The sequence below is a fragment of the Scylla paramamosain genome, chromosome 36 (assembly GCF_035594125.1).
Source record: "Scylla paramamosain isolate STU-SP2022 chromosome 36, ASM3559412v1, whole genome shotgun sequence".
Lineage (NCBI taxonomy): Eukaryota > Metazoa > Arthropoda > Malacostraca > Decapoda > Portunidae > Scylla > Scylla paramamosain.
This window is the reverse complement of record NC_087186.1, coordinates 8,735,234-8,755,342: the sequence shown is the minus strand read 5'-3', so window position 1 is coordinate 8,755,342 and position 20,109 is coordinate 8,735,234. Positions and strand designations below refer to the sequence as shown.

The following is a 20,109-nucleotide window of genomic DNA, read 5'->3' as shown; positions in this document are numbered from 1 at the left end:
CTCATCAATGTATAAAAGTCCCTGAAAATACTTGACACAAAAGGAGAACTTTTTAGTTATTGTGTTGTTGGTGTGACGATATGGTTCCATTAAATGACTATGAACAACACAACAAATGATAATCTAGTATCTTATTTTAATCCCTAAAGGATGAGGACATTCCTCCCAGACATCCCTCCCAGCTGGGCTAGTTTTGACAATTCAGCAAAAATAGATTGTATTCCATCACCAATTTCTCAACTCTGTCTTGACCAATTGCTTAAAATGTAATAGCATCATACTTATCAGTCCTTCCTCTTCGATCTCACACAAGCCTGAACTCTCTAAGTGATGTGGTGCCTCTGTGGTGAAGTAATGAAGTGATGAAGTTAAATATTTTTCAGTGCTTTCTCAGCCTGTGTTTGGATGGTTGTGTGCCACGCAGCGGCCTGGCTGGGGCCCTAGCGGGGAGGCCCCAAGCCTTCTTTATCTGCTTCCCTCACCAGTATCTCTCAGTCACTCACTCACATGAATGCCTAAATCTATAATTTTGTAGACACACTAAAGGAAATAGTATTGCTGTTTGTCACTTATAACACAAGAAAAATTGTAATTGTCACAGCTGGGAGCATATACATGAGCGAAATATAGTCTACTAGTGTTTTATTTTTTCTCCGGTAAAACCACTTTTGAGATCTGAGAGAGTAGCTTCTAACTCTCTCTTGATAATATTTTTCAATCACTAGCCGCTTATCCTTGTCATAGGAATCAGAGGAAGAGGAATGATTACTTTCCCCTGTAGCCATCACTATGGTTCGCAGGACAATGAGGCTCAGAGGGAGACATTGTTGAGAGGGAAGGATATTCGCAAGCCCAAAAATTCGTGCGGAAAACTTAAATTAAGCCCGCAAAATCCAGGTCAACTACAGATGCCACCTACCCTCTACTTTGCATCAACTATAGACGCCACCCACCCTTTACGGGTTAAAGCAGGCAAGGACATGCAAACCCTGAAGATCTTTAGGCACTAATTAAATGAAGTCCGTGTGGATACGACAAAATGGGTTCTTGATTCAGTTATGGTGAAGAATTTGCCTTTGGTCTCAGCCTGTTAAAAAGTAAATACAGAACAATATAACATAAGACACTTGTAGGCAATAACTTATTCCTTTTGACAACATGGAAAGCAAAGCAGGCTGTCTGTGACCACCAGCGGCACGTCCAACATATAAGTACAGTTTTTCTTAAGGCTTATCAGTGGTATGTGGTATTCATCCCTGGTAACATACATAGTACTAACCCAGTATTGTAAATCTTTGCTAACTACCATTATCTTCTATCAAGACTGCCTCCACCTAGGCCTGCTGCAGACAAGAGCAAAAGTTGCTATTGGACATAAGAATCCCACAACCATCCACAAAGGCAGTCAAGAGAGGGATGTTCATGAATGTTATATATTCTTAAATTCATATACATGAATAACACATCTTAGCAACTCTGTGTGATCTCACCACTGTGTTATAAAAGGACTTTGTCTGGTGCTAGTCACCGCTTGCCACCAGGTAAGAAATCAGCCACACAGACTTATACATAGGAAAGATGGGCAAAAATTAGCAGATACAGTCACTTAAAAGAACATTAAGAAAGACTGAAATTAAATGACTGTAAGCAGTGCAGAACACTGACACTTATTCTGACAACAGCTCACCAGACAAAATACCCTATGGTACGAAATAAATCAAGACACCATGTGAGGCAAGATTCTCAAAGGACATAATGATATCAGTATGAATTTTAGATCCTTTTCTGAGCTTTATGAAGACATTCTCTACTATACAGTCCATGTATATTTACAGAGGTGTGAATATACTTCCTAAATACATGTGGTGGGTAAAAAAAAAAAAATTCTCTCTCTCTCTCTCTCTCTCTCTCTCTCTCTCTCTCTCTCTATATATATATATATATATATATATATATATACTCATACCAAAGAGAACAAAAAAAAAATCAATCAAATATAAATAAAACATGGAGCTTCAAAACGTTCAAAATATTAATAAAATATAAGTAAAAGATGGAAATTCAAAACATTACGAAGTACCACAATACTCATTTCTCCCTACAGACTAATCTTCTACTCACACCACAGCCTCCATATCTAAGTCACACCATACACAAATTCCTCACACCATCCTCACATTACTGGTCACCACGGATGGGAAACATGAGGACTCGGCTGCGCATAAAGGACAAGTTTGGGAGTTGTGTGACCACCTGCCTCACTTCAGGAGCCAGGGACTGCAGAGGAGTGGCAGGGCAGGGCACCTTACTCATTCCTCTGCCAAGGATCTGTTGGACAAGGGGTGATGGTGTGGGTGGGCTCTTGGCTGCCCTCCCTCCCGACCCTTTATCTCCTCCTTCGCTTAAAAACTCCTGTTCTAGACCTGTCAAGAGAGACACTGTTTTATTAGCTGCCAAAGCAGATAAAAATAATTACCAGTACCAATTGATGAAGTAGAAGTGGCAAGGTAAAATCAATGTCATGCATGCAAGTAATATGAATATCACTACAATTTTCATATTTATGTCCATTCATATTTGTTCCTAATGAGCAGCAAATGAAGTCTGGTATAAAATCACTATGAAGTATTGCTTAAATTGCCTAATGCAAGGAATATACAAAAAATGTTACAAATATTAACATAAACTGCTGTCATTCATTATCTCGAGATGCTACAAAAAATCCTATTTTTCAGTAGAAATAACTGCAAGAACTGCAACATGAAGATGACTAAGCACAGCTTTAATATGCCTCTGCTATTGTTTCTTTTAATCTATGTTAAGATGACTAAGCACAGCTTTAATATGCCTCTGCTATTGTTTCTTTTAATCTATGTTAAGATGACTAAGCACAGCTTTGATATGCCTCTGCTATTGTTTCTTTTAATCTAAGTTAAAACATTATGGTAATGCTACATGCAGTTACTTCACAGTCTAGATAACTAATAAAAATGGCTCAACTGTATGCATACTTTTACTAAACAAATATAGCACAGACTAATGGATGTAATAAAGATTTAAACATTGACCTGCAACTACAATAAAGAAAAAATGTACTTAAAGGATAGGCATTCAATAATATGTCAAAGAGGACACATACCTACGTATATGCAAAATCTGTTACATAATGTCTTCACCAGATCAGTCAGGCAGGCGAGGTAATCACCACACGGCTCAGTATACTACTTTTCTACATTAAGTTGCGAATATATTCTCATATTCACCTGATCCTTTACAAAATAAAAGCTCCCAAGTTATGAGTACATAACAAAATGGTTAATTCATGATGCACACGAAACCTATATGCCATATGTTAATTGAGAAAAAGTACTAAGTCTGTTCAAAAGACATGCCTATGGACCATACACAGTCACATATGCATATCAGCATTGATCACAATCGTCCAAATGATCCATGTAGGTTTCATAGCACTGAAACATCCCCCTAAAATGCATCATCATAATCTGAAGAAATGTTCATATGAACTAGTATATAAAGGCAGGCACTTTATAATCCATCTGTAGAAATATTTACTTAACATTAATAAAGGCAAACATTTATTTCTCTCCACTATAACATGCAGGAAAAAAAAAAGCCATCTAGAAGCAGAATAAAAAAGTAAAAGCAGAGTAATGAGTACAAGCTGTGAGAAGAAAACATGCAGACACTAAGTTGTGCACCACCACCTATGATGCCCTTGCCACCTTACTCACTTGCGAGCAGAGCATTAGTCGCCCCTTTACCAATTTTAGTGTTCGTTAAGAGGAGATCCAAGCCAAATAAGGATGAACTATAGGCTGAAAAGTCCAGAAAGAGAAATGATTATAAGAACCAGTGTGTCTGAGCCACAATGATCTTAAGCTTCTTGCCAGTGACCCCAGCAAGAGGAAGAGCAACTGCAAAAAAGAGCTAACCAGCAGAGCACAAAAAAGTTCACTTTCAAACTACGTATGGTGATAAATTAACCATATTCAGGAAACCCTTCAAGCTGTTAAAAATACAATAAGTTCTATTTTTGTGGCTTATGTACAGACAAAATATCAAGAAGGAAAGTGTTTGCAGCATCTAATGCTATGCAATGCCTTGCCATTTTCTTTTTGCACTTTTTATAGTTCTTTCTTAAAAATTACCACCAGATATTTGTTAATCCCATTTTACAATCCATCTGTTTAAATATGTCTGACATGAAGGGATGGCAAATAGCTTAACAATAAATTTCAAGGTCCAATTTTTTTTTAAATAATTCCAAATCTCACTTCAAACTGGTAGGAGATGCACAAAAATTTCATGGATTTTAAACAGGAAACATAATTTTCAGATTAACTCCAAGAATGGAACTTGAAGCAATCACAGCAGTTGTTAGTATTGATGTGCTGGAACAAGACAGGGTGAGAGAAGGAAAGGTGCAGATGTGAGTCAATCTTGCATTCAATCTGCTTGTTGTTCTGAATCATGCTGGTTCTTTTACAGTGAATAGTGATTGCGAATTATATCTACAAAAAAGCATTTGTTGCAATAAGACACCAAATAGTTTTCATAAAAAGTATACAAGTCCCTTATTCAAATTATCTCTTGCTCAGAGCATTTCAAATTCCTTCATCAAAGACAATATTTCTTTTTGATAAAGTATGTACTGTTTTGTCATCAATTTTCCACTGCTGATCATTCTCTTGCTCAAACTGTAATAATGCATTCAATTCTTAAAAATCCATTTACTAAAAGAGAGAGAGAGAGAGAGAGAGAGAGAGAGAGAGAGAGAGAGAGAGAGAGAGAGAGAGAGAGAGAGAGAGAGAGAGAGAGAGAGAGAGAGAGAGAGAGAGAGAGAGAGAGAGAGAGAGAGAGAGAAATACAGTATAAGGAAACAAGAGCAGAAATGTAAAAAAAATAAATAAATAAGTAATGATAATAAATAAATAAATAAATAAGTAAAAATAATGATAATGTCACACAAACACACAAACCAACAAACAAGTCTCCAGAACCTTCACATGTCTATCAAACCCACGAAGGAAAAATAGTTGAGGAAAAACAAGCCTTACACTACAGTCCTGCCTCCTACTGCCTGCCTCCCGCCACCATACCCACACGGCCACTCACCAGGGCCCTCCAGGGGGTTGGTCAGGCCACTTGACGTCCAATCAAACTTGGCAGGGGGGATCTGCTCCTGAAATTTTGTATAATTAAGAACCAACAGTGCTAATAGTGTGAATATTGTGTGCATGAGTGTGTGGTGGTTTGTAAGGCCAACATGTGGGATTGTCAGCTGGGTTTATAAATGCTAGGATACTGAATCCATTTTCCACATCTATTTATCCTTCCTTTCGTCATCTGCAGGAGAACTGAATCTTTTAAGTCAATGGATCCTATTCTATACTAAGGCTTGATAATTCTCCTTACTAAGTTTATGCTTCAGTTTACTAATGACATGCATTCACACTCTCACCTCTGAGCTTCCATCTGTGGAGATGGTGGAGGAATCACTTAAGGAATTCTTCTTGTGCTGTCCTTGCTTAGTTGTGGTTGTAGCAAAGGTATCTGGAGAAAGCTCCTTGGTTGTCCCAGCCAGTCCCACACCACCAGACCCTCCTGAACCCTCCGTGGATTTGGCTGGGGTGAGTGGGGAGAAGCTGAGGGTCTGGGCAAAGAGGGGCACTGAGGAGCTCCACTTCTGCCCAAACAGCTGCAGGAGTGAGGCAAGAGTGCTGTTCATAAGGACATTTTACAGGAAACAAGGGAAAAGTTTCAAACCTGACAGTTTCATTAAGAGCAACATCTGGTCCAGATGAGAATGCACAAAAAATTAAGAATAACTGAAGATTTGTAGCATGTAGATTAATGCCACCTCAACTGGATATTCTGAGCATGAACTATCTATATGAATACCAAACTTTTACACAACTATATAAATCTAACCTTAAAATATTATTTAAACTTAATAACCTTATGGGTATGTAATGATGTGATGTGATATGTCTCTGATTCAGTTGAAATAAAATGGTGAAGATATATAATCAAAACATAAGAATATTATCAAGAGCTATTAAAGTCTGAAAATATGAAAAGTTGAAAGCATAACTTAAAGTTCAGAAAGATCCTCAGACTGAACAAATTAAAATAAAAAAAAATGTAAAATAAATAGTCTTCTGAAAAATAAGGGTTCATGCCATTAGCAACAAAATAAACAAAAAGGCATTGCAGAGACAGAAAAGATGCAAAAGAAGTAGCATAAGCACTACAAGCAATTGCAGGTACTTCAGTTCTGACAGACTGTAATATTTTTTGTCTAATCTCAAGAGGAAAGGTGCTACATTAAAATCCAATGATTGGTACAACAACAACAATGAACTCATTAACACTATACAATTATATCTCCTGATTCATACAATACTTAATAAAAGCATACAAATTTGAGTTCTATGAATTTTAAGTTACTCATCATACAGATTTTCAAGTTTTACAAAATGTCAGGAATATCAATGGGGCACATGCAGCACAAGTAGTGTTGCACATGATGCCAATACCAGGATGAAAAGCAAAGGCAGCAAAGGAGTCCAAATATATGTTTCACTATTCTTCATTACCTTCCGAGTTGACACATTTATGTAATTGAAAAATAAAAATATTGTTAATCTGCATATTATTATGGACTGAAGAAGCCTTCTTCTGATAACTTTAATGCATGAAAAGATAGAAAAGCAATAGAGAGGAAAGAAGTTTCACAAAGCAGAGAAGAGATGAGAAAGAAGAGGAAGCTGCGTGTACAACAAAATAGAACAGTGGGTGTGGGGTTGTGTGTTTACCGTGATCATGGCCGCCTTACTCACAATGTTGCGAGCGTCTACATTCACTGAGGAGAGGAAGAAGTTATGGGCCTGTGTACTACCCCATGACAGCCTCAGGGCAGCACTAGACTCCAGGTTTTCCAGCTGGCGCCACACAAATGCATCACTCTCAATGGCCTGATGCAGTAAGGGCACAGAGCAGCTCTCCTCCTGGAATGCTTCTGGTGTTCTTGGTATCCACTTGGTGACTAGACTCTCCAGCTGTTAGAGAATTACCTAATAATACCTAGTAGTAATAATAATAACTAATAATAATAATAATGATATATATAATAATAATAATAATAATAATAATAATAATAATAATAATAATAATAATAATAATAATAATAATAACAATAATAATAACAACAATAATATCAGTTTATATACATATAAACAGAATGGTTAACGTAGTGTTTACTGACCTTCTGTAGAACAGGACTCGTTTTGCAAACTTCATCATCCTGAACCTGAAATTGTGGAACTTCTTCCACAGCAGCAGTGGTGAATCCCCTCAATGCCTCACTGTTCTCTGGGGCACTGAAGTCCCCAAAGTCATCATTGAAATCCTGAGGGAAGTCATCCTCAACAGCACTCCCTTTCTCAGGCACCACAAAATCACCAAAATCATCTAATTCAGCCTTGGCATTAGTGCCTGCCGAGGCTGTGAAGTCACCAAAGTCATCATCACTAGCCCCAACAACTTTTCCATCATCCTCATTACCATCACCAAACCCAGTGCTGAAGGCACCAAAGTCACCAAAATCGCCAAAATCATCAGAGTCACCAAACGTACCTTCCTCCACTTGCTTTCTCAGATCACCGAAATCTAGATCATCATCATCATCATCATCATCATCATCATTGCCACCACCACTGCCATCTTTGGCTTGATTGAAATCACCAAAGTCAGATTCATTTTCATTTTCACACACATCACTAATACGTTCTGCAGTGTCACTCAAGGGCTCCACTTCTCCTTCTCTCCCCTTCACTATTATGTAATTTTCTGGCACTGCATTTTCATTACTATTTAAGGAAGGAACACTTTTATCCAGCCCTAACTTATCACCTGTTCTTTGTTCCTCATCAACACCATCCCCTGAGGCACTGGTAGTTGGCACTACCACAGTGTTCTCTTCAGAATCTTCCCTCACATTCTCCTGACTGGTGGCCATCCCATCTGCCATTCCTCGTTCATCCGCAGTACTGAGGGAAGGAGTCTGAGTCACTTCTGAGGTGACAGGAGGCCCCACTTTGTTCTCGTCTTCTGACCTGAGAAATCCTTTAGAGTGGAGAGAAGAAACACTCTTCTCTCCTTGCTCATCCTCACTGGCATCACTCTCTGCATTTCTTGCCACTCTACTGGACTTGCAAGTTAAATCCTCATCTTCTGAATTCCCATCTGCTTGCAGTCGTTCAGTAGTTGAACCAATTTGATGAACACTTGCACCTGAACTGATCTCTTCGTATTCATTTTGTGTCATGTTGATTTTAGATGCTGGCTGACAGATATGGGAGTGAAGGCTGCTTCCTGAATCACACTTCTCATCAATGTTGGCACCACTGGGCAGATCAAATGCAGCTTCATGTGAAGAAAACTCTCCAAAGTCAGCATCATCATCCTCTATTAATGTGTCTTCTGCAACACAGTCCAAAGGAGGAGGAGAGCAAACTGCCCTGTGTCTAGATGACTCACTCTCTTTACACTTAGAGGTCTCACTCTCCTGGGAGAGTGGCTGACTAGATATTTGGCTACTGTCCCAATCTTGACTTGAGTTTGCTTGCACACTGCCCACACACTCCCTTGGTGCCTCACTGCCAGCAGAGCACACTCCCTGAAAGTCACCAAAGTCATCCACATCATTCTGTTCAATGTCTGACAACTCCCTGTCTACCCTCCCACTGTCGCTTCCAATCAAGTCCTCACGAGAACATGGGTGGCCATCCCCCTGGGGCTGTGGGGAGAACTCATGAGGGTGATTTGAGCTGTCCACTCCAGAGTCCTGGCTGATGCTGTCCTCCAGGGTCCCCTCCAGTCCCTCTGTCAGTCCTCGCTCCGTGGCGGTCCCTAAACGAATGCCCGGGAATCTGGATGGGCTGGACTCTGGTGTTGGGGGTAGTTTGTCTGAAAGACCTGCAATAAGATTTACAGGAAAGACTGTGCTACTTGATCAACACACCTGAGGAACTATTTCATTAGCTTATACATCATAAAAATATATCTTTAGAATTAAAATACACTTAATGTTCTGCATGATAATAGCTATGTCATGTCAGGTTCTGGATAAGGATGCTCATAATCCAAATACTTGTAATTCACAACACAGAAACACAAGAGCACTAAGAAAAACCCAATATTTTTCCAATTCACAACACAGAAACACAAGAGCACTAAAAAACACAATCTACTAGTTAGAAATGTGAAATGTTCTACAACAATTTTTGTCACTAGGGTGATGTGTACTGCCTTGGGAAACAATGACACCACATCTCTAAACCTTAACTTACAAAGCATTTCTTTGACAGCCAAAGACCAGCACTTTTTTTTCAGTGGCCAAGTGGCAAAATATTTGACATACAACTAAGGAATCTGGAGTTTGAATATCTGGCTAGGTGGCATATTACCACTGGACATTAGGTACAAATCCCTTTCATTTGTCATATCTGGGAGCCATTTCCTCCCTGATGCTGTTCAGTCTACTTCTAAATGGAATCACCCAAAGCACATTACTTGCTAATAAGCAACAGTGAAACCACTTCAACTACCTTTGCATGTGGTTTCCAAACCAGGTTATCCAAACTACCACACAAATGAAAACAATTACCAGAGGCTTTCTGTTGTGGATTATTCACTGAAGGCAAGTATGAAGTGCAAGTTTTGCCCACACAGCATGGCGTCTGATCTCTTGTTTCTTTAACTTCAACAAAAGGAAAATCAAATAAAGAAATAAAAAATGCATAACAAACTCTGTTACATACACAAGTGCACAAATAAAAATTATGAGGTCATTCTATGCACATATCTGTTCCACTTTAATTTTAAAATAATGTAAAATAGCTAAAGAACATCACATATTTTGGTATCCTCTCACTAAAATAAAAAGAAAACCAAAGCTAATCCTATGTATGTCCTAATCCTCACTGGTTATCATTCTATAATAACTACTTACCTGTGATGTCAAAAGAAGCATTGTGAGATGAGAAGTGATCAAATTCATCATCCTCATCCACTCCTGGACAGGCCACAGGCGGGAGGGAGTCCAGGGGTGGCGGAGAGGATGACAGTCTTGGAGGAATCATCTGAAATGCCATGTCATTCTTCCTTGACCTGATGAGAAAATAAGAGTCAAATTGTGTATAATGGCTTCAGTTTTACTTTACAAAGTGAAATGGATATATCATTCTGGCAAAAGGTAAACTGTGGAAATAATGATGGTGGTGTCACGGTCATCATAAAATTTCGCCGAATAATGTGACCCACCCAGCAGTGGGATGATGGTGTTGCTTATTCCATCCAATATATCATACAGGGTGGGCCCAAAAAGTGTTACCATTATAAAATCATCATCATTTCCATAAAAACTAACATATTTCTCTTATTTCCAGGAGAATTATAGCTGAAGCCTTAGATTTTCACCCAAAAGCATCAATGGATCCAGTAACTCAATATTCAGTGCAGGAGAGAGCAGAAATTGTGGAGGCCTATTTTACGATGACATCAGTGGTCCTCACTAAGTAACAATTTAAGAGGGGCTTTCCTGAGTGAAATGCACCCAACAGACTGACAAATTCAGGGAAACAGGAAGTGCTGTGGATAAAAATAAAGGACAGAATGGCTGGCCATGATCTGTAAGGACATATGAGTAACAATATTGAGACTGAGGCAACATTTGGAGGAATCACTAAGGACTATTGTTAAGTTGTTAAGGGTTCCACAGTTGTTACAACTGCAGATCAGATTCTGTTCTAATTCCAGCCTCAGCATTGCCCATAGATGTTTAGTTTTACTTTAGTTCTCTAGAGATGTGACAGAGTGTGGACAGCATCATGGCATGCTGCAGAAGGAAACTTACACAAAAAAAAGGAGATTGAAGAGTTGACTGACCACAAGTAGAACATTAAAATCAATGATGATGTGCCAGGAGTGATGATGACAGTGTAACAGATAAACATTATGAACTTCATTTTGATGATGATGAGTCATCAGGCAGTATTCCACCTTAATTCTATGTTATCTAAAGACAATTTATGCAAAAAAAATTAGAAATCAGAAAATGTCTAATGCCAGCATATATTTGAGCTCTACATTTGGCTGACACTGTATGGTTTAAAGCAAAATTGTATATTTACATTAGAGGAGGAGGGAGGAGGGACCTGACCTTACCAAACCAAGCAGGATCTCCAAACTGGCACAGCTTTGGAAATGTAGCAAGAAAAACAGCTAAGTCAATAAGCAGTTTCTCACAAGTACTGACCAACACAATGAAAAAAAAAAAAGTTATTTACAGTAACTTATTACTTATAAGAACTTATATGAGATACAACATCCAGACCTCAGCAGACCTCTTCATGCAGCTCCTTTTATGATTTTTTAACTGATGCACATAACTTGCCTCTAGTATGGTGACACATGAGGAGCCCAACATGTTAATGAACTTTAGCTAAGGGTGGGAGAGAAAATGGCACAAGAGATCACATGAAGGTAACCCACTCCAGGTGGGTATGGTTACATTACATAGACTTGCTAACCTAACCAAACCTAGCCTAACCCATATCAAATATAGCAAGGGAAGCTCATCTTAATGTGATCCAATATATCATTATACATTAACCGTGATCGTTCCTTCATGGCTCCTCTTTTTACCGATCGTGTACGTCTGTTATTGGAATATGCATCTTCTGTATGGAATTTGAGATATACAGGGGATATCAAGCAGTTAAGAGTCAGTTCAGAGGAGATGGAAAAGAGAAATAAGTGGTATGGAGGGCCTAGACTATTCTCAGAGACTAAAAGCTCTTAACTTGTACTCAGTCAAGGACAGATTACTTGGACATGGTATTATTAAATATTGGCAGATTTTTCATGATCACTTGTCAATCTTTTGGGATAATTTATTTCCTTGTCCCCTGCTGAGTTACACAAGAGGCCACAACTATAAAATTGCTCACACCAGAAGACAGCTTGAGGTCCGGAAAAGACTTTTTAGCACGAGACATGTGAACCTGTGGAACGCATTGCCTTGTTAGTTATTTAAGCATGGACTTGCAACTTACCTTGGGGACTTACTTTTTGAATATGTATGAACATTTCAATGTCATCAATGAAAATCTATTACCACTGCTCATGGTGCACTATCCAACCAGTTTATTTATTTATTTATTCATATTTATTTTTTCCTAATTGCAAGTATTTTCTTGAGCTGGTGCATCACCAGGGTATGGCTTCCTGTTTCCCATTATTTGATGTGTGGAGGTGGGATGCCCAACAGGTAAGAGAAGAACCAGGTAAGAGAAGAGCTTACCATTGCTTTTACCAAGATTAAAGATATCATTCATTCCCTTCTGAATTCCAACCCAGCTCTGAGTAAACTATACTGTATCAACAAAGCAAAAGGTCTATACAGAATTACTATGGCAAATGACAATCTTCACAAACAATTACTTAGTATCTCTAGAGACTGACAAATAGTCCTGAATATCATGGAATCTATATTAACTGTGACCTAACTTATAAACAGTGTAAAGAATTATATGACAGGCAACAATGCCTTTGCTCAGTTGATGCTCCTCATCAATAAACACACCAACAGTCTCAGTTACAGTCTGGTCCCTCAACTGTCCCTTCTGCCCCTGTCCCTAATGTTCCTTTACTCAACTAAATGTTTGGTTATGTAGTGTAAATAATTTGCCTGACAAAGTATCTTTTGTTGAAAATTTTCTAACTGGTAATAATATCCATGGTTTGGGAGTCACTGAAACATGGCTAACTAATTCAATTTTTTATACAACTGTCTCCATTTCAAAGTACAACATTTTCAGAAATGACATTCCCGGTCAGGTTCATAAACATGGAGTCTGTACATAGCAGTATCAAGTACTCCCATATGGATAATGTTATTACTAATGTTTGTTCTGTTCATCTTTCCGAATACAAGATATATATTCTAGTCATCTACAGACCCCCTTCTTACAGCTCTCAAGACAACACTATCTAAATCAACTTTCTTCAAGATTTTTATTTGGGCAAAGAAATTATTCTGCTTGGGGACTTCAATCTTCCTTCCCTTTCTTGGGTGTCTGGCTCTGCACCTGATCTTTTGTCCCCTACTGCTGGGCTGTTTCTTGACTGTTTTACCTCCCTAGGACTTACTCAATGGATTGATGAGCCCACTAATATTAGAGCCAGCAATACTTTGGATCTTTTTCTTACTAATGAAACAGATCGGGTGGTATCTACCAGCGTGCTTACACCCTTACCTAATTGTGAATCATTGTGTAATACTTTGCAGCCATATTTTCCGATTTAAATGTTTCCCTGCCCCATATTGTGCCACCTTACACTTTTGGCCCAAAGCTCACTTTAAGATAATCAACAACTTCCTGCCCTCTATCAATTGGGAGTTTGAATTTTCAGTTTTTGTCTCTTAATGAAGCATAAAGAGGGTGTTCTAGTTATGAGCGAGATACATTCTGGAAGGCTACTTGTAAGTCATTTTACTCATAACTTGTTACTGTAATTTTTCAGTATACACACACACACACACAAAAAAAAAAAAAAAAAAAAAAAAAAAAAAGGGAAAAAAAAACATACATTCTGCAAGCAATGTAATGCTTACTTACTCAATACATGATACTATGGAAGAGAGAGAGAGAGAGAGAGAGAGAGAGAGAGAGAGAGAGAGAGAGAGAGAGAGAGAGAGAGAGAGAGAGAGAGAGAGAGAGAGAGAGAGCACCTTGCTTTATGAGTGATGTGATACTACTGAGTAGTGACAAGCTTGAGGCTTCTGCCAAACGCAAGACTCAAATATGCCAGGCGCATGACCTGGGTTAAAATGAGACGCCTCTCTCTCTCTCTCTCTCTCTCTCTCTCTCTCTCTCTTTTTAAAGTTATACACACCTTTATTCATATAATTAATTAAGATGGCTGTTGGAAAGCATAAGACAGGTTTGTATGCCTATTCATGGACTTAGGAGTGGGTGTAGCCAAACTCCAGTAGGTGTAGCCCCGAGTTATGAGACGCTCTCTCTCTCTCTCTCTCTCTCTCTCTCTCTCTCTCTCTCTCTCTCTCTCTCTCTCTCTCTCTCTTATGCACATTTTTTCTTCTCTCCCTCTCTCCTTCTCAGGTTATACATGCCTCTATTAATATTATTTATTAAGATGGCAGGCTGAAAGCACAAGACAGGTATGTCTGCCTATTCATGGACTTAATGTAATGGAGCAGGCTCTTTACGCCATGCAGCGCAACTCTCCTGTCTCTATGCCTCTCAGAGGCTGACTGGTGGAGGTCTGTATGCCATGGAATCTCAAGCCAGACTCACTGCAGTGCAGTGCAGTAAGTTTTTAATTTAAATCTAAATTTTAAACTAGCATCTCAAAATAAGCTGCTACAAGGCCTGTGTCCTGGGTCAGTGGGCAGTCCTTCAGTATGCTGCTGTGCTGCATAGGTAGTGGAGAAGCAGTTTACTAGGTATATATGGAGTGTAGTGCCAAATTTGAACTTTTAGTTAGCAAAGGGAATAATATCGAGAGCACAATTTCATTTTGTGAGTAGACTGCTCATATCTCTGAAGATTCGTAACACATTACCTCGTAACTCGGACACCCTCTGTATAACCGATTCTCATCCATTATCTCCTCCTTAAGTAAATCTTTTGTCCCTTGCCAATCTAATCCTCCTACTTCCAGTGCTTCTTATAAGCCTTGGGAGTACATGCCACCTAAGAACTTGACTAATTCAAGGAGCCAAACCTGGACCAATTATAAACAGTACATGGCAGGAACTCTTGGGTAGCTATTGATGCTCTCCAGGTCTTTTTTGACATAAATTACCATTACAGAAATTATGCTACCCAAAGACAAATTGTTTATGAAAATCAGATCCTCGGTAATTTTTCTACCAATCCCAAGATATTTCACTCTTACATATGGAACAAAAAGGTGGGTTGTCTATCTGTTGGTCCTCTCTAGCACTGATGACTTCATGTACAACTCTAAACAAATGGCCAGTATATTAGGTTCAGCCTTTGTATCTGTATTCACTACTCCATTTGGTCACCCCTGTCATTGCATCAGTTTCATGAAGGGGTCTTCCAGGAAGTTCCATTGTCCATCTCTGACATTACAAAGGCTTTAAATAGCATTAATCCTTCTTCCTCTATGAGCCCAGATGCAATTCATTCAGCTTTACTTAAGAAATGTTCTAGCAGCCTGGCTTACCCTCTATATTTACTTTTTACTAAATCATCACTATCAGGAGAAATTCCAGTTATTTGGCTAATCACATATTGTACCCATCTTTAAGAAAGAGAAAAAATGTGATCCCCTTAATTACAGGCCCATAAGTCCTATCTCTACACCATGTAAGACTTTGGAGAGGATCATAACTTCCAAACTTTATCAATATTTGGAGACTAATTCTATCCTCAGTGTTAATCAATTTGGATTCCGGTCAGGGAGGTCTGTTGAAGATCAACTACTGTTAACATATAATGATGTCACTTAATGGGTGGATGATGGTAATATGATTGATTTAATTCTCTTTGATTTTGCTAAAGCTTTCAACACAGTGAACCATCAAATACCTTTTACCAAACTCTACTGCACTGGTACTGAAGGTACTGAACTTAAGGTCTTAACCTGGATTAACACTTTTCTTACCAATAGATATATGGAGGTTGTAGTGGGTGGCTCATCCAGTTCTTCCCTCCATGTTACCAGTGTCCCTCAGGGCTCTGTGTTAGGACCACTTCTTTTTCTAATTTATATTAATCACATATCTGCTGACCTGATATCAAATGTTAAAATATTTGCTGATGATCTAAAACTGTATCTGTTAATTAGATCTTTAAATCTGTCCTCTGCTCTGCTCTGCTTAATAATCAGTTGTCCAAACAGACATTAACACCCATGACAATTGCAGAATCTCAGAATCTAAGAGTTAATGTTGATAGGACAAAAAATTATTAGTTTTGGTGCCCCATTTGTATCACCTTTGATTTGGGTCAGCATTCTTCCTACCAAAGCCATCTTCTTCAGTTCTTCGCAAGCGCCTTGGAAACTGGCATTTTCCAACGCATACCTTTCGCGCAGGTTTCCTAGGAGCTTCAGAACCTTACAACTACCCTGGGCCACAAGCTTTCTAAGGGCTTGTGAGAATTGTAGGCAGGCAGCAGGGCAGAGCGAAAGACACAGGTTAGGTGAAAACAAGCTGATGTGCTTGTACTGTTTTCAATAAAATCTCGAACATACAGCATTATCTGCATACAAGTCAGTCATGAGTGAAAACCATTATTAAAACTGTGTAGCATGAACTGTTTCAAATTAAATGAATAGTAACATTTGCTTACAATGAGTGTGGAACAATCAAGCCTTCCAGCAGCATGCGGCATTCTGGCAGGGCAGGTAAAGGTGTCTGAATGGCCTTCCTGTCTTGGGCCACGACTTCCAACACATCATTGTTTTCTGGTACAATGCCATAATGCAGTGTGAGGTTATGAGTGATACAACCAATTCACACTAAAATTACAGAGTGGCTTGTATTTGCGCAGGTGATGAAGTAGGACAGGTCTGAAGAAGCGATACACAGGACAGAATGTTCCCTTAACATGGCAGAATCTGAGGAACAGGGCAAGGGACCTCACTCTCACCTCTGTGAATGACCTGTGATCTGGACAGCTTCTAGACCTGCTCCCTGCATCACAGTTTCCCCTTGCTCCATAATCGCTAAACAGAGCATATTTCATTATATTATAACACTTGCAGTCAGTCTAGACAGACCAGGATAATAAACTGGATACCTAAGAGATGGAACACACCCAAAATGTGAAAATAGTGTGAAAATGCCAGCAAAGAGATGCTTTGACATTTCATTTCATAACTGAGGTATGCACAATACCATGCAGCAAGTTTTACTAGTCGTATTTGGGCAACATCAGGCATCATTTTGACCTGGAATGTCTTAACCAGGCTATGGCATATTACTTTATGCCTTTTCTTAAAATGTAACAACCATTAAACAAGAACAACCAATGTGTCTGCCTGTCTCTTTCCTTCGATCAGAAAAAACAGAACCAGCCCTATTTACTCAAATGATATTATTACAAGGCCTGGAAGACCAGCTATTCACTCTAAATATCATAAACTTCCAGGAGTGAGTGGTTAAGGCTGCTGCGGTCTCCATGAGGGACACATTGCCAATGAACTGTATAACACTTTTTCCTTGGGCAGCACGCCAGACAACTCCACTGGTCTGTTCTTCAGTGGTCAAGTGGGCAGAGCTTCGAGGAGCTAAAAATCTAAGCCCTTATGAGATCTGAAGAAGTCACCTCAATTTAATGGCAAACCATTTTGCATAAGTCCCAATGTTGTTGATCTTGGTATTACAGTTGACTCGACCTTAAGGTACCATGATCACATCCGCTCTATTGGTTTTGATACATCTGGTTTAGTCTGTTTAGCCAACAATCTGTTAAAGTCCACAATACGCTGCTCCCCTGAATTTATGGTCATCCTCCTTACTACCCACAAATGCCCATTTCTGGAGTTTGGATCTACTGTCTGGAATACTGGCTATGTCACTAACCTAAAGTTGCTAGAATTAGTACAATGACAGTGGATAAAGAGTATTCAAGGTCTCAAGAACATGTAATATGCTCAGCATCTTATTATCTTATTAGGTGTTGGTAGATTTTTCATGATCTCTCCCAGAATTTCTCCTACTGATTTATTTACTTTGACTCATACTATTAGCACGAGAGGAAATTGTTACAAAATTCTTGTTCCTTAAAATCACTGTGATGCCAGGCATGGATTCTTTTCAGTCAGAATGGTGAAAGTCTGGAACTCACTTCTCATCAATGTGGCAGAAGCAGATTCTCTTGAAAGTTATGAGAAGGGATTGACTAACTTCTTGGGTGACTGTTTTTATTTCTGTTGCTAATCTGCCTGATATACCCTTAACATTTGTTCTGGGCTTACTGCACATTTTCCACCCCTTTCTTATTCCTATGCATTCCTTGGTGATTCTCTTTAGGGCTGACAGGCTAACCGTGCTGGGGTTCCCTCTTGGGACCCCAAACAGATAAGAATCACATCAATACCTTAAGTATATCTGCAAATGTGAGAAGGCTTACTGACACGCGCAAGGATTCAAGACGGCAAATTGACTCTAATGATCGCTAGCCTCGGTAAATTTAATTTGTCCTCTTGCTGTGCACACTTTATAAATAACAATCTCAGGAATGACCACAGCACAGCCCCTACACCCACTGGCACACGTGGAAGGTAAGATTTGTACAGGTGCGTCACCCCCACTCATTGCCCCGCCTACACCCCTCCACGACCCTCACCCTCACCTCCTCCTTCACTAGGCACTAGGAACACCACTATAGCTGCTACAGCCCTATATTTAGCGTGTTCTTATGTGCTTAGGGTGGAAACAAATGCGAGAAAATGACAAGATACTTACCCACCCGAGAGTCCCGTCCTGTGTTTACCTTCCACAGCTGTTCCTGCCTCGTCCTGCTACTTGCTGCTGCTGCTGCTGCTGCATGGCATTTCGGCTAAAAATATATTGAATATGAATAATGTGTGATATATTTACCTAATTTAATTTATATGTATTTCTGAGTCTTTGTGTATTATATAGTATTAATATGAATTTATTCATATAAGGTGGTTTTTATGTAAATCCCTTTTATATATGGTGCTGCTTGATTTCGCCTTTTTTTTTTCAATAATATTGTAATACTTCGGTGTTTAAAACAATCAGAAAATGTTCCATACGGTCAAGGGTGGATAGGGAGTGGCCCGAGCGTGCCACTGACAGGAAGGTATTAGATCAGAAGGTATTTGAAGGTATAAGATTAGAAAGTGACCCATTAATATTTGAAATAATAATAATAATAATAATAATAATAATAATAATAGTAATACTACTACTACTACTACTACTACTACTACTACTACTACTACTACTACTACTACTACTAATAATAATAATAATAATAATAATAATAATAATAATAACAATAATAATAATAATAATAATGATAATAATAATGTTACACTTTCGACGTTTCCTTGCATCTAGCATAGTCCCCATCACCTTGGGAGGTCCAGCCTCGAGTGCCAGCAACCTAGCACCCAGTGTGTACCTCTCACTACTGGTATTGATGGATGCACGCTTACACAATATTCAGAATAGTTCGTAATAGGAATCCGCCCCAAATTAAAGTAGTAATTGAATAGTGCAAATCTACTTTATTTTTAGAGTAATTCACCTTTACATATGAAATATTTCTTATCGAATGTAGTATTCTTAACCTACAGTACCATTTACGAGGCTGGTAACAAAATCAACGCAATTTAAACAATTGTTTTCTAAAACAGTAATAAATTTTAGGCATCACATATCATCAGTTTTGCAAGAGTAATGAACAATACAATTATATAATTACTTTGGTTCCTGAAGGAACGTAAAAAGTTACCTGCTTGCAATGTTTGCGGATGGTAAAAGAAAGCGTGTGCTACTTCTATTGTGAATGGGTGACTCATTCTTTTCTTTGAATTGCACATGGCTAGTAAAAGTGCTTGACTGCGAGCTATTAACATGGAAAAGAGGCAGAGGCAGCTGAGATGTAGTTATTGTAGAAAAGAGCTGTAGTCAATGGGGTAGCCACGGAAGATGTGAGGGAGACACTGGTGGGTATTTGCCTCTTCGGTGTCTCCCCACTGGTCAGGACTACAGTATACTGCTGTCATACTCTTCCATGTGATATCGTAATACTTTTGATTTCTGACTTGTGCCTCCATTCCATACTCATCCACGGTCCTCCACGTGCTTCCCATTAATGAATACCTACACAGCCGTTTAGTATTATAAATCTGCCTTCCTTGGGATAGCATTCAGAAAGTAAGGCATAAAAAAAAAAGTACATTTCATTTACGTTGGCGAAGGACTGATGAATGACTGATTTACACTGAGGATAATGAAGTTACAGTAGAGGTCGAGTTAATGATGGA

At 38.9% G+C, this 20,109-nt stretch overlaps 1 protein-coding gene across 6 annotated transcripts; it reads right to left on the bottom strand.

The window, feature by feature from the left end:
- Positions 1–1,769: 1,769 nt before the first annotated feature.
- On the bottom strand, positions 1,770–18,655 carry LOC135090909 (aftiphilin-like). Of its 6 annotated transcripts, none has more exons than XM_063988087.1 (9): positions 18,554–18,655; positions 10,037–10,194; positions 9,692–9,784; positions 7,289–9,000; positions 6,840–7,082; positions 5,483–5,719; positions 5,137–5,203; positions 3,753–3,836; positions 2,017–2,423 (listed from the first exon to the last, which is right to left on the bottom strand). In XM_063988087.1, exons 2-9 carry the CDS (start codon positions 10,176–10,178, stop codon positions 2,179–2,181), a joined length of 2,823 nt encoding a protein of 940 aa, XP_063844157.1. In that variant the 5' UTR covers positions 10,179–10,194; positions 18,554–18,655; the 3' UTR covers positions 2,017–2,178. The 6 variants fall into 6 exon arrangements, with proteins under 6 accessions (XP_063844159.1, XP_063844162.1, XP_063844157.1 ...); XM_063988088.1 differs by having other exon boundaries at positions 6,864–7,082; XM_063988089.1 differs by lacking the exon at positions 3,753–3,836 and having other exon boundaries at positions 1,770–2,423.
- Positions 18,656–20,109: the final 1,454 nt, after the last annotated feature.